At 43.6% G+C, this 13,534-nt stretch overlaps 1 protein-coding gene across 3 annotated transcripts in view; it reads left to right on the top strand.

The window, feature by feature from the left end:
• Positions 1–13,534, top strand: part of raraa (retinoic acid receptor, alpha a) — a 147,007-nt gene that overhangs the window by 56,275 nt on the left and 77,198 nt on the right. For all 3 annotated transcript variants that reach the window (XM_079333891.1, XM_079333890.1, XM_079333889.1), the window contains one exon: positions 12,148–12,785. In XM_079333891.1, the coding sequence (XP_079190017.1) occupies positions 12,632–12,785 (154 nt within the window). In that variant the 5' untranslated portion in view covers positions 12,148–12,631. The remainder of the gene's footprint in view (positions 1–12,147; positions 12,786–13,534) is intronic.

The raw sequence follows: 13,534 nt of genomic DNA, 5'->3' as shown, positions 1-13,534 counted from the left end.
ATCACACATAAAACCACAGAGGCATAAACATGAAAGCAGTTAATCCTGTACATTGATCCACTGTACAGTCTTAAAAACTACCTTTACTTTCAGTGTGAAGAAGGCACTACCCACTCTCAGGAGCAGGTTGTGTTTGATCCTTCAGCGGGCGAGTGGCGATATAAACAGGAAGGGGCCCTGTGCTTTAGTGCGTCATTGGCTCTCGTGTTATCGGATATTCTGTGTTGAAATGTGCAGAAGTGTTTTGCATAACATTGTTAGCCTTATATCCTGGATAGGTACACTAAGGTGACATAACCTTAAAGTCAGGCAGATAGTACAGTAGAAAGATAAAGGCTGGAGTGGTGATTACACACACATGCACAAACACACACGCACACACAAGCACAGTTGATTATTGAGTGGAAAATTAAACTTCTTCCTCAGTAAGCTGTGATCTGCTCCCGAAAGAGAACAGAAAGGAACGTAAATGTCTTGGTCCGGACATCCTAAGTGTTGTGGTTGGTATTCTGCATGTGTGTGCACGTGTGTGTGTGCGTGTGTGTGTCAGCGGGTGGGGTGTGTGTAGAGTCTGTTGGAGTCCTCCTTAGAAATTCTGGACTTCATTTGAGCTGGGCCTCTCCCGCTAACTGGAACAGGATTGAAGGTGGACGCCCCCCATCCACACATGAACACACATCCACACACACACACACACACACACACACACACACACCTGCACACACACATCCACACATGCTCATTCAAACACTCAGATTTGTAGGCACTCAGCTTTCTATTCTCTATTGTGGGACACAGGAGAAGTGGACCAGCTACCTTCAGTATGATTACTAACCAATTTTTCCATTAAAAACTGGCCTCCGAGTTCACTGTCTGTTTGTCTGAATAACGTCCAGCTAATTTTATCCCAACATGAGGAAAACATTATCAACAGTCCTTCAGGTCATGCTTTAAAGAGGCTCTTCAGTTCCCTTTTCTACTTGATTAAAACCTGCATGTTTTTAATTCTAAAACATTTGCATAGCCACTTTGTCTTCTATCTTGATAGACTTCATATATTTGGATCTGATTGATGTTTGTTGGGCCTAACAAGCAATTTTAAGGGAGTAAACTTTGTCTCCAATAAATTGTGACTTCTATGAATACATTTCAAATTTCAAGGGCAACATGACCAGTCAAAAAATAATTGAATTAGTCAGTATTGAAAACATTTAGAAAGAAAAGACGATCCTTGTTTATTTTTTTTATTTTATTTAACCAGGTTGGTCCCACTGAGATTAAAAACCTCTTTTCCAAGGGAGACCTGGCCAAGACAGGCAGCTAGCTAGACAGGCAGTTATAATGAATCATCCTTCGTTTATCGTAGGAAAATTTAAAAAAAAGGCAACAACAACTTTATGTCTCCGGGGGGGGGCATTCAGATGCAGCTACAAAATGACCTTTTGGCCAAACACAAAATATTCATCATATTGAGTATTGACAAATGTTTCTGCAAACTGTAGCAGAAAGCATTTAAAGAGAGGAACATGAGCCCTGATCAATGCATTCGAGTCAACGATGATATTGAAGTGATTGGACTATCAATCAAAAGTCACTTTTTCATGCTTTGTCCAAAGATTTTCTTCGTCAAATTTACTAACTGTCACTCAAACCTTTTAGGAGGTGATTTCCAAAATGGAAGGATTTGTCCGAACTTCAGTATCTCGAGAAATGTAATTACAGACTTGATGAAAAGTTGAAGCCAAAATGTAAAGTCTGGTATTATAAGGCCTCCACGAAGAACCCTGGACACTTACCAATACACCTGCTATGACACGCACATGGACTGACATTGTTCTGTGTATTTTATTTTTAGCAGTAGGTTTTTGCTCAGAACAAAAGATATTCGTTGCATCCTTCCAAGGGTGGCGAGGATCTTTATATTCAACCGGAAGGTCGAGGGTTTAATCTCCGGCTCCTGCAACATGTCCGATGTGTCCTTGGGCAAGACACTTAACCACGAATTGCTCTCCTTGGTCTTGCGGTCGACCGCTCGGTGCTTCTCTGTCCCTTTGAATTTCCCCACGGGAAAAAGAAAAAATCCCTGTTTTCCAAGTACAACAGTGAGGAAAACACAGATGGTTCTTAAAATCTCACAGACACTTTATAGCTTGAGATTTCGTCACTTTCGTTCGTTGAGTGTTAGAGCAGCTAGCTGAAAGTGCTGAGGAAACGAAGGATTGTCGGCAGAGTACGGTAGAGCTGGCGAGGCCGCTCTGAAAGACTGGAGGCAGTGTGTTACTGATGGGAAAGAACAACATGCGCTACAGACCCCAGACCGCATGAGGCATGACTCCCTCACCGCTCAGGAAACCTCAGGAGCTTTCTACTTTTACGTTCTGTCAGCTACAAGCTATTTCGTCTCCCTGGAACTTCTTCTTTTCCTCCCAGGTTTGTACGCCGTATTTGATTGTGTCCTTTTTGGAGTTTTTGTCACCTCCTCTCACTTGTATCTGAATGTCAAAGTCAATCCAGACATTTAGCCTTTAGCTCCCTCCCTCCTCTCACTTGGCTCTGGTCCCTCTTCTCTCCCCCACTCTCTCCCTCTAACCTCGCCACTCTCTTCATATTTCATATTAAGCAATCCTTTCCATGGAGCCAGCTGTGTAAACAATAGGGACCGGCCGTCCATGTTTTCTCAAAGAGAGAGAGAGAGAGAGAGAGAGAGGGAATGCCGGAAAAAAAAAACCCTGGACACAAGGAGCTCGCCGCACGCCGTCCTCACTGATGATCTATGGTCCTTTGTCTCTCTCTCTTCGGCCTCCTTTGAGCGCGAGTGGGACTTTCTGGGCAGTGTGTTGGATTTTCTTTCTGTGCGAGTGTGAAGTGCACAGGGCAGTGTTTTTATGCGGGTGTGGGAGCGTTCCGTTACCATAGCCCCCTACAAATATTGACCCAGTCGAACAGCTACAGTGAGTCGCTGAAAAGCAAACGCAGCGTGTCCCGCTTCACCTGATTCTACCCGAGGTTTTGTCACCCGCTACATAGTCCCCTGTCCTAATTTCACAAGACAAGACTCCCCCTGATTGATGCCCTCACAATCTAATATTTGTTTTAAAAGGCAACTTAAACTTATTTACTCACACGTCACAAAGTTGACCTATATTTCACGGAAGCTCACAGATGCTCCTCTTCTATCTATAGCTCTGATCGACATGACGACTTTCACACACATTCCTGGAAGCTGTGCTTGTTCCCAGGACTTCACTGTCTTCATGTGATTCTCTTTATTTAATGGGCGTGCTGGCAGCCGATGCTAGTTGTACGTTGTATTGACTTTGGATGACACAGTTAGTGTGTGTGCATCTGTCAGAGTCTGGCTGTGAATGTGTGCTTATGGGCATACATGCATGCAGGCAGGCAGATGGTCCAGTTCTGCACGGACACCCACAGCAGCACTCATTATGTATGAAGGAAGCAGACGACCATCTTACCCTGACAAACACGCATTACACACACACATTACACACACACATTACACACACACACCCTGGGTTTATTTTTTTGCAGGTGCAGTGCTTGCTGGCATTTGAGATAATTAAAGCTTGACCTTTCTGAGGTGAGGCAGAAATGTCACCCAGGCTGCTTCACTGACAAGTGGATTCACCCGACAGGGGGCCTCGGCCAAACGGCTGAGGATTCTCAGCGCCCTACATGAGCACTTAGCACCCTTTAGCCCCTCTTGCTCCACACTTTTCTGCCTGTCATTAAAGACGTCGCGCTCTCTTTCTGTCTTCACTCACCATGAAGCTCAGCATGACTCACCGTCTCAGAGTCACGCAGGTGGAAGACGCACTGAGGCTGAAGTGTTGTTGGCTCACTTCTTTTTTGTTTTGATGTATCTGAAATGATTAGGATTAATCCTGCTCCGTCTCTTTTCCATTAATAGATTCAGAGATGAAGTGCATCAGGAGATTTTTGAGTTCTTGCATTTTTTTTTATTAAGAAAAGAATCAAAACAGAATGCTGTTTTTTCTTGACCCCTTTTGAGAATGGCCCTGACTTCCATCGATACATCCAACAGGATTTTTTTATATGACAAATAATGTGGAGAGTAAACTTTGTTGCAAGGCAAATGTTGTGATACATAAAAAAACTGCTCTTTACAAAAGAACAGCTCTTCGTTTTGAAGTGTCACCAAGACACAAAAACCTTCTGTCAGCCAAACACCAAAGTCACTTAATTCCAGCCAGCTTCCTCTTCCTACAGTCTGTCTGACACGTTTCCCTCCCTTTCCATAGTCTCACATCTGAATTTATTTTACATATGAAATGACTTGAGTGTCAATGCCCCCGGACCCCCACACCATTAAAGCACTGCTAATCAGGCCGTGTTGCAGACTCTAAGTGGTCTATAGTTCATTATATACACAAGGACAGGTCAGTACGTCATGATGTGGAGAATATAGACACGTTCAAAGAAACCAAAAGTATTTAGGAAGACTTTAAGAATATTATTGTCAGCATTTGTTATTTTGCTAATTCTTAGATTTTGTGGCTGAAACTAAACTAAACTCTTCTCTGTCATTATGTTCGCTGCACCGTCTTTAAGAGAGAAAGACATGAAAGTTAGAGCACTGCAAACCCTCACTGACCTTGTTTGACTCCCGAATTTCTCAGGAGCATTGCGTGACACTCTCTGGCAGCTATCCATCAGTTGTGTTAGCGACTTGTCAAAGTGTTCCCACCTGCCTCTATCTCCCCCCCCCCCCTACACTACTGCAGATGTGCTCGACTCATCATACCAAGCCCCGCCCACCTGAGCGCCCCCCCCCCCCCCCCCCCACCCTCTAGGGCAAAAAAGATGGCATGCAAGTGTAATTCAGAACATGACATGGGCATATATAATTTTTTTGCACACACACACAAACAGAGGCTGCATGTATGACCGCATTCAACACACATGATCACAGACACCTGTTGATATATAAACCTGCGTTTGTCTCACACACGTGCATCACTGCGCGCACACGCACCCCTGAATGTGCAGCATGTCCACACCCGTGCGTGCACAATAAGCGCCTTTGCTCCTGCAATGTCACATCTCACTGCTGACGTATACATCCGCCCACGCTGCTGTCCTCATAAAAAATTCAGTGCATCGTGCTTCAGCGACTTCCATTATCTGTAACGCTGCAAAGCCATACAGCTGTGTGAGTCTGTGTGCGCTAAAAGGCAAACATCCACTCTGAGCCAGCAGCCTGTGGAGAGGTTTCTCTTCAAACGCATGTAGGTTTAATGTTTTGGCCAATTATAAAGGGAGTCTACCTCCACTGTCTCTTCCCTTTAAACTGTGAAATAGTCTGTCAGCATCACAGAAATAACATGGATAATTACATGTGTAAGTAGATATAAAGCAGCGTGTGCCATCTCAAACAGCAGGTGAAACACTTTGGCAGTATTATAATGTCAGGAGAGGAGAAGCATTCAGCAGCAGCCCATATCTTACAACTTGTAATCAAAGGACTTGATGTGGGGGTTTTTTTCCCTCCATATTTTTTTGTCTCGATAAATCTCACTGAGCACAATACCACCCTGATCCATTCACTAGTGTTTGCACTTAAGTCACAATGAAGTAAGTGGAGCCTATCTTTGAAAACAGGCTTTGCACGGCATCGGAGCTCCATACACATGAAGACAAATTAAAAAAAAACCCTTCTCAGTGTGGATGAAGAGGAAATGATCCTCCACAGAGGACGCTTTTAAGACACACAACATCTAGCATTTAACAGGTAGCATGTTGCTATGGCTGTTTACTGACACACGACATTCATTCATTGATGGAAACTCGAGAATTAGAATGAATAAATCCTTTTTAATGTCAAGGGGCGTTTTTTTATCAGTTTTCCAGCGACTCTTTTTCACTGTACCCTCTGTGCACTTGTGCATTGGAATTACTGTATCAATGAAAATGGCAATGAATCGTACCGATATGTGCCCTGGTCATATTTTTCACCTGCTTTTTCCTTTTCTCTTTTCTCTTTTTACGCAAAAGATCTGCTTAGCTTCATTTCCCTCACTGTTGGGCTCTGCTGCTGATTCCAAACACTCCAACGGTTTGAAACCAGCGAGGGACGGCAAGGTTCCATTACTGCAGGACACGAAGCAAAAACCACCGTCTCTAATGCTCACTGACGGCCAGCTAAAGTGTCAGGGCCTTAATTTAGCCATGTTGCTAATTCCACTGAACTGAACAGCACTCACAACACATTGCAGTGTGACGCCGCTGACCACCAGCTGCTCCTGACACAGAGATATGTAGCACAAGCAGCACCCATCACAGATAATTGGTCATCATGAGAGTTGCCGATGACACGCGGTGGTGTGCGTGTCTTCAAACGTGTGTGTGTGTGTGTGTGTGTGTGTGTGTGTGTTTGTGTTGTTTCTTTCCCAACCCTCTACACAAACAAACCAGGGTGTGCTTTTTTTTGGTCTGCCGGTGACTTCTCTGAACCTCGTACGCATCCATGCACATGTTTATGTGGACAATCTCCGCGTTCAAACATGCATCTCTTTCTATTTATGCGCACGCCGCGGTGTTTCTGTATGTCATGCGTTACATTGGCTGTCCCCTGCGGCTCCGTGTGCCGCGTTGTCCACGCTGACCTCACGCTGCCATTTGCTTTTCTGATTATTAATTCAACGTTTGCTGTCACATCCAATTACAGTCTCTCGTGCCCGCGACTTCTGACCCCTCCTTCTCCTTGCCTGTTCCATGCCTAACACAGAGTTAAGACCAAGTGACCTAGATTGTTTGTTTTTCTTTCCTTCTAGTACTACTGTAAGAGATCCCATACATTCCCTCTGGAGCTGCCTGTTTGCTCTTAGCATGTGGAAGTGTTCTTGGCTGATACGGGCCAGCGGTAGATGTTAAAGGAGACAGACGAGGCTTTACAAATAGAGGGATTGTTAGAAACCCTTTAAAAAGATGTGCATTGATGGCTCCATTCCAGGCCCCGGGGCCCCTATAGGTTGCACTATTACATCACCACTTAAACATAGAGTGCGCTTTTTATTCCTGTTTTTTTTTTCTTTCCCTGATTTGTAAGTGTAGCTGAAGAATCCAAGTGTGTGAGTGAATACACACACACACACACACACACACACACACACATTCCTGTTTGTTACGCTTGTTTTCCTTTTTATCTTTAGTGTTACTTTCACATGTTCAGTCTATACCTCGATGAAGACCCTATTCTGCGCCGCATTATGCACACAACTGCTCCCCTTTTGTTCTCCTCCATATCGACGACCTTATGTGTCAGCTCTATCATATGGAAGCCATACATCATACGTAGAAACGGGAAGCACAAGCTGCTAGAATGGAGAGCACCCTGACGGAGGAGAGGAGAAGAGATTAGTGTGTGTTCGTGCATGCATTTGTGTACGTGCGGTAAAAGAGATGCACGCAGGAAATGACAAGGAGAAGTCGACAATAATGGATGTATTCACTCGTATTTAATCTAGTTATTTAGATTTGACATGTTGCATGTCTGCAGGATTCCAGCCCGCCCTATCCCATGTATGATCAGAGTAAAGCTGCTGTGTAAACTGTGATTGCTTTGTATACATGGACAGGGAGGAGTATGTGCAGTGCATGTCAGCAGCTCCACTCTGCCTTGGTGTTGCGTGTGCAGTTTTCCCAGCAGATTATACGCACGCTCAGTTGTGTCTTGAGTTTTTTGGGTTTTTTGTGCTGCTGTGTGCGTGAGCTAAAAAAACAAAAAAAAAAAGTCCACTGATTGTTTAATGTGTTTGAAAAGCTTCAGCTGCAGCAGTCACAGACTGTTTACAATCAGTGAGTGTTTGTCTGCTCTCAGATTCAGGCACTGGGCCTCATGCTCGAAACACTCTTCTCCAAAGTGTTTTATTCTCTGACATGTCCAGGTGTTTTTTGTCGAATTTTGCGATATTCTCCATCTTTTCTGTCTTCCATATTTGAGTGGCTGTTCGCGCCGACAGCAGGCTAAGTAAGTTGCTCAAGACATCCATCTCCCTAGCAAAGTTTTCTACCTCCTCTTGGGAGTTCCCCAGGCGTTTCCAGGCCAGAAGGGATATATAATTCCTTCGGCATGTTTTTGGTCTACCCTGGGGTGTCCTCCCAGTTGGGCGTGCCTGAAAAAAAAATCTCCAAATGTAGCTCCATAGGGCCTCCTAATCAGATGTCTGAACCACCTTAACTGGCACCTTTCGATGTGAAGATGTAACCGTTGTACTTCGAGTCCCCTCTGAAGTGAGCCCTGCCACCCTTTGGAGGAAACGCTGCTGAATGCTCACTGCCCACAGCTCATTACCGTAGGTGATGTTTGGAATGTACTGTAGATGGACTGCTTGATAAAAAAGCGTTGCCTTTCGGTCCAGCTCGCTCTTCACCACGATACTGCTGACACTGCCCAATCCTTCTGTCACTCTCACAGTCCATTTACCACAACAGGGAGTGAATTCATCGGAAGAACACTATGGAGTTAGATTTGTGTCTTTATTACATGCAAGAAAATAAACGATCTGAGAGAAAGGAAAAAAAAAAAAAAGACCGCCCGTGATTTTCACAGGGAGAGCAAAATCCTAACACGAAAGCAAAAAATGGAATCAATAAATAAGACTTGGATTTTGAGAGCGAGAAGAAAAAACTTTCAAGAGAAACACTTTTTTTTTTTAGCAAAAAAATATAGATTTTAGAGTAACAAAAAGTATTTTGAGAGAGATCTTTTTTTTTCTCAGAAATAAAAATACTTTTTCTCAGAAGTTTTTTTTTCTCTCATAAAATGTTTTTTTTTCTCATCAGTGTGATAACCTTTTCTCTCAAACATTTTTTTTTCTCTCAGACCATTCATTTTTTCACATGTAATAAAGACACAAATCTAACTCCATAGAACACACTCATATACATGCACACTTCCCACTGCATATCATTATTAAGCAGCCAAACAACAAAAAAGATTCCAGAAGTCACTCTGAGTGTGAATCACGGTTGCCATCGAAGACGAATGAACCGTGAACAAGAACTGTAATATAACTTTAGCTAGCAGCTTCCTTACCTGCTTTGTTTTTGCCAATGTTGGGTTTAGATTTTTAAACGCTGGTCCATCTGTAAAGAGGTGAAGGAGAATTTGCCTTTTGTTAACACCTTGTTGTGACTGGTGGAATCCTTTGGGACCGTTATACTGGGACCACTAAACAATGTGTTGGAGAGTCACTGATCTAAAGTCTAAGTATTTTTAACTGTTTGAATAATGTAATAGTAATGTCATGAACATTGCTCTTTTAAAATGTTGATAGTAAGTGATAAAACTATGTCGAAGGACTTGACATGACTCACCTGATTGATATGATTGATGGATTGCTTGAATATTGATTCGTATATAAATGGGTCTTATGATGCTGATCTTTAGTGATGACATGTTCTCTGGTGTCTGCAGCTCTTCGTCTCGTGACCTTTACTCAAAAGCCAAATGACTCTTGATAGCCCTGGATACTGTGCAGCCCAAAGGAAGGAGGTTTCTAACTCTTTCTTTCTAAATCAAAAGTCGTGTGAGTTGAAACTTTTACCTCGGAGCCTTTCTATTGCAAAAAGCACGAGGCATGTTTCAATGCAGCACAATTTCAGTTTCTATTTCCTCTGAGATCAGCAAAAAGTAATTGCTAGCCTAAGTGCCTCGTCAGTTCGATGTTGCTTATCATATAGAAAGGCCTCTTCTAGTGCCTCAGTGGATGCTGTCATGACAATAGTGAAGGAACCTGTGGTTCTCCTTGTGTCCCTTTGACTTGTACTTCCTCTTTGATGGAGCCGTTTCAGCGTCTGTGGCCTCTGGCTGTTGCATTCAAATATACATGACTTTACATCTTTTCAGTGTACATGTTTTTGACAATGCTCATGCATTTCACATGAGTGCAATGTAGAGTGTATGAAAGCTGCATGTGGTAATGGCAGGGCTTGTATAGTATCCTGTATTATGGAGCCAGATATGACGTCCTGCAGGCTATTGAGAGTATGTTATTTTAACTCTCAACTCTCTTTTGGTGCAATGTGTCTCCTGAGGGAGGGGGGAGGGGGCCTTTAAAAGCAAATTAAATGATACCTAACTCTCCTGGGATAAAAAAAAAGAGGCTGTTAAAGCTCTCAGCTCAATATGAGCACATGCTTCAGCCAACAATGCCTGACCAGCACAGGCAGATCGCCACAACATGGTGACTATAGAGCGCTTTGGAAACGATCAATAAAAAAAAAGGCTTCTAATAGAAAGCAGCTCTCCATCTGATTAGAAGACGTGTGAAGGCTCTGAGTCCTCACAGAGTTACTCATCTGTCCTGTATGGAGGTATGTAGTGACCACATACTGTATGTGCAGGCCCCTTTGGACTCACTGGGAACAGCGTTGTACAGTAGTTGTTGCTCTGTAATCAAACTCAAAGACAAACTGCAGCATTAAGTGAAGAGCAACGGACCTTTTTTAAAATTTATTTATTATTATTATTATTTATTTTTTTTTTTTAGGGCGATTTTTGCGCCAGAGTGACGGAGGAGAACGACACGAGAGACATGATGCAAGTTTAAAGGAACCGCTGTCCCACCAGAGTGTGACAAGCCGCCAAGAGACCTCGTATTGTTTTTCAAGTACACTTTGTAGTTTCAGCTCCAGAGGGGCGATTAGTGGAGATCTAATGAGGCGTCAGTTATTCTGAACATACCCACATGAGAGTTACCAGATACAGATAGAAATATCAAAGAGAAATCAAATGAATGGGTGAAATCACAACACACTCATCTCATGCTATGAGCACATTCTGACTCATTAGAATAAGCTTGCCGCTATAAATGAGCTAAGCAGAAGAGGAAATATTATTCAATGTGGATCAGTCAAATCAGGCTGATGATGTCACCTCTCAAAATGATCAGTAAATGTCACATTCCTCATCTTCACAGTCACACGATCCAATTGACCTCCTGTGAGAGATTTTGCACCCGCATGCCAGACGGAGCTTTCCACCACAAAATCCAAACACCGGTTTAGTGAATATATTTTGGAAAACTGTCTTCCTTCCCTCCAGTGCAGTTCAGAGACTTGAAGAATCGATGTGAAGCAACTTTTGACTTTCCCTCCCTGCGTGTGGTAAAAAAAAACAAAAAAAACCCTGATGTCACTTTTTCCTTTCGTTTCTCATCTACCTGTCTGTGGTTGCCCCCTCTCACCTGTCACATCCTGATGCTTTATGTACATCATTCAAGTGGGAACAGGCGCGCCAAACACGCTGACTTTGACCCCTCTCTCTTTACAGGAGTTCATCCATGATGTCCTGCTGTGATTCATGCTAGAGTCTTACATTCCTGTTCATGCAAAGACAAATTCCCTCCTGCTTTTTCAGCCCAGTCTGTGTGTGTGTGTGTGTGTGTGTGTGTGTGTGTGTGTGTCGAAGCTATTTTACTTTTACTGCAGTGCATTACATTGACTGCCTCTTAAAAGGGGGTCATTACTGTTAAAAAAAAAACTAAGTTATGTTCATGTTATGACAAGTTGTTTTAAAGAAAGACCCCCACTCTTACTCTGTATATGTTGCGGTGCCAGTGTACCATTTTCTGGAAATTGTGCTCTGTGGGTGTTAAGCTGTCAGTACCCTCGTGTGCGCTTGGCTTTCTGCAGCACTTACAGGTCTGTTTGTACATGTCTTGCTCTTAATTTGGAAGTCAACTCTGCAGCAGAAATCTCTCCTGGGCCCAGATCAGCGCCTTGGGTCTCACCTCTAGCTTCCGCAATGGGTGTAATTAGCAAACTTTTTCCTTTACGCTGCTCTCTTCATGTCTGTTTTGGCTCGTCTACAGTAGTATTTGTAGTCTGTCACTGTTAATGAGCGCTCGTACAAGTGCACAAAAGCTGCGAGGAGACATCACACACCCACTGCTCTTTTTTTACAGTTTTAACACTCCATTAGATAATTAAGGCAGATGGGGTGTTTTTGTACCACTTCAGATGAGACATTACCATTAATTAGTGTCAAAAGGAAGGAAATGTTTTGCTCAAGAACTGAAGTACAAAGGGAAACAGAGTATTTATCTTTTCATTGAAGCACTTAATAATCTGTCTCTCTCTCTCTCTTTTTTTTTCCATGCATAGAGGCCGTTTGAATGCAGACACTCGGAGGAGGGTTTCATCATGTGATCAGTGTACCTCCGCGTTGGAAGAATAAATCTACAAGTGTTGCAACCACTAGCACCCCCATCACCACTATCCTCGCTCCTGACTGCAGTCATCAGAGTTACCTGTTCCTGACTCAACTTGCCCACTTGTCTCCTTCCCTCACTTCATCTTGGAGATAAGGAATTTCTACTTGTTTTCGAAACCGGCTTATTCAGGAACCCCACAGGATTTGTGTCCTGGTGACATCTCCAGGAGTCATCGTCGGACCCCCAAGCTCTCGCCGTTTTCCCCCATTCGCAAGGAGTTTATTAACACTTTTGGAATATCTACTCATGCAGTGCCCCTATGGGGAATTAAACCAGCATAGGAATCCACGTTGACCCCAGTTCAGCCGGGTCAGACCTCGTGAAGGTGGTTTTTCAGTGAAGTATATTTGTGACTGGAGGTGGACTACGCCATCATGGCTGGAAAGGGAAACCCTGTGCCGGGCCCCCACCTCAATGGCTTCCCCATGCCCACCTACTCGTACTTTTTCCCACACATGTTGGGCAGCATGTCGCCTCCAGCCCTGCCAGGATTACCCCTCAGTGGTTACAGCACGCCCTCACCTGCCAGTAAGTGGACCTTTTTCTCTTTTTTTCTTTGCTGCCGTTTTGCATTGTGATCATTGTTGCTTGAGCGACAGGAGGAAGGAAGGAAGATTTGTTTTCTTTTATGTGTGTCCTAATTTACCTGTGCAGCTGTTTCCTCTACAGCCCCCCTGCTGTGAGTTTGTCATATGCTTGTGTCTGTGACTCTGCTGGTATGAAGACTATTTCATCTAATCCAGTTAAGATCATTCCTGTTTGAAAGGTGTGTGTGTGTGTGTGTGTGTGTGTGTGTGTGTGTGTGTGTGTGTGTGTGTGTGTGTGTGTGTGTGTGTGTGTGTGTGTGTGTGTGTGTGTGTGTGTGTGTGTGTGTGTGTGTGTGTGTGTGTGTGTGTGTGTGTGTGTGTGTGTGTGTGTGTGTGTGTGTGTGTGTGTGTGTGTGTGTGCGCTGGCAAACAAAACCACACACCCATGCACAAGCACGTCGCCTCCGGCATTGTCCTTAATTTACAAGCACACACACACGCACGCACACACACATGGGAACGTCAGCACAGATCACAAGGAAGTGAGGCAGGACAGTCAGAGAAGCACATTGTTTATTTTCGGGAGCAGAAATTTGGCAAGAGTTACCGAAAATAAATCTTCCAAAAAAACTCACATCATAGCAAACCTGTACATGCTACAGCTCCTCTGCAAAATCTTTCAAAAGCTTCCGAACTAACTTTGGAAGTTTTATTATCCAAGTCAAACTAGCTAAAAAGTTTTTTTTTTTT

Source organism: Symphodus melops, assembly GCF_947650265.1.
Source record: "Symphodus melops genome assembly, chromosome: 21".
In the NCBI taxonomy this organism is placed as follows: Eukaryota; Metazoa; Chordata; class Actinopteri; order Labriformes; family Labridae; genus Symphodus; species Symphodus melops.
Note: the sequence above shows the minus strand (reverse complement) of the source record. Positions and strands in the feature narration are given on the sequence as shown.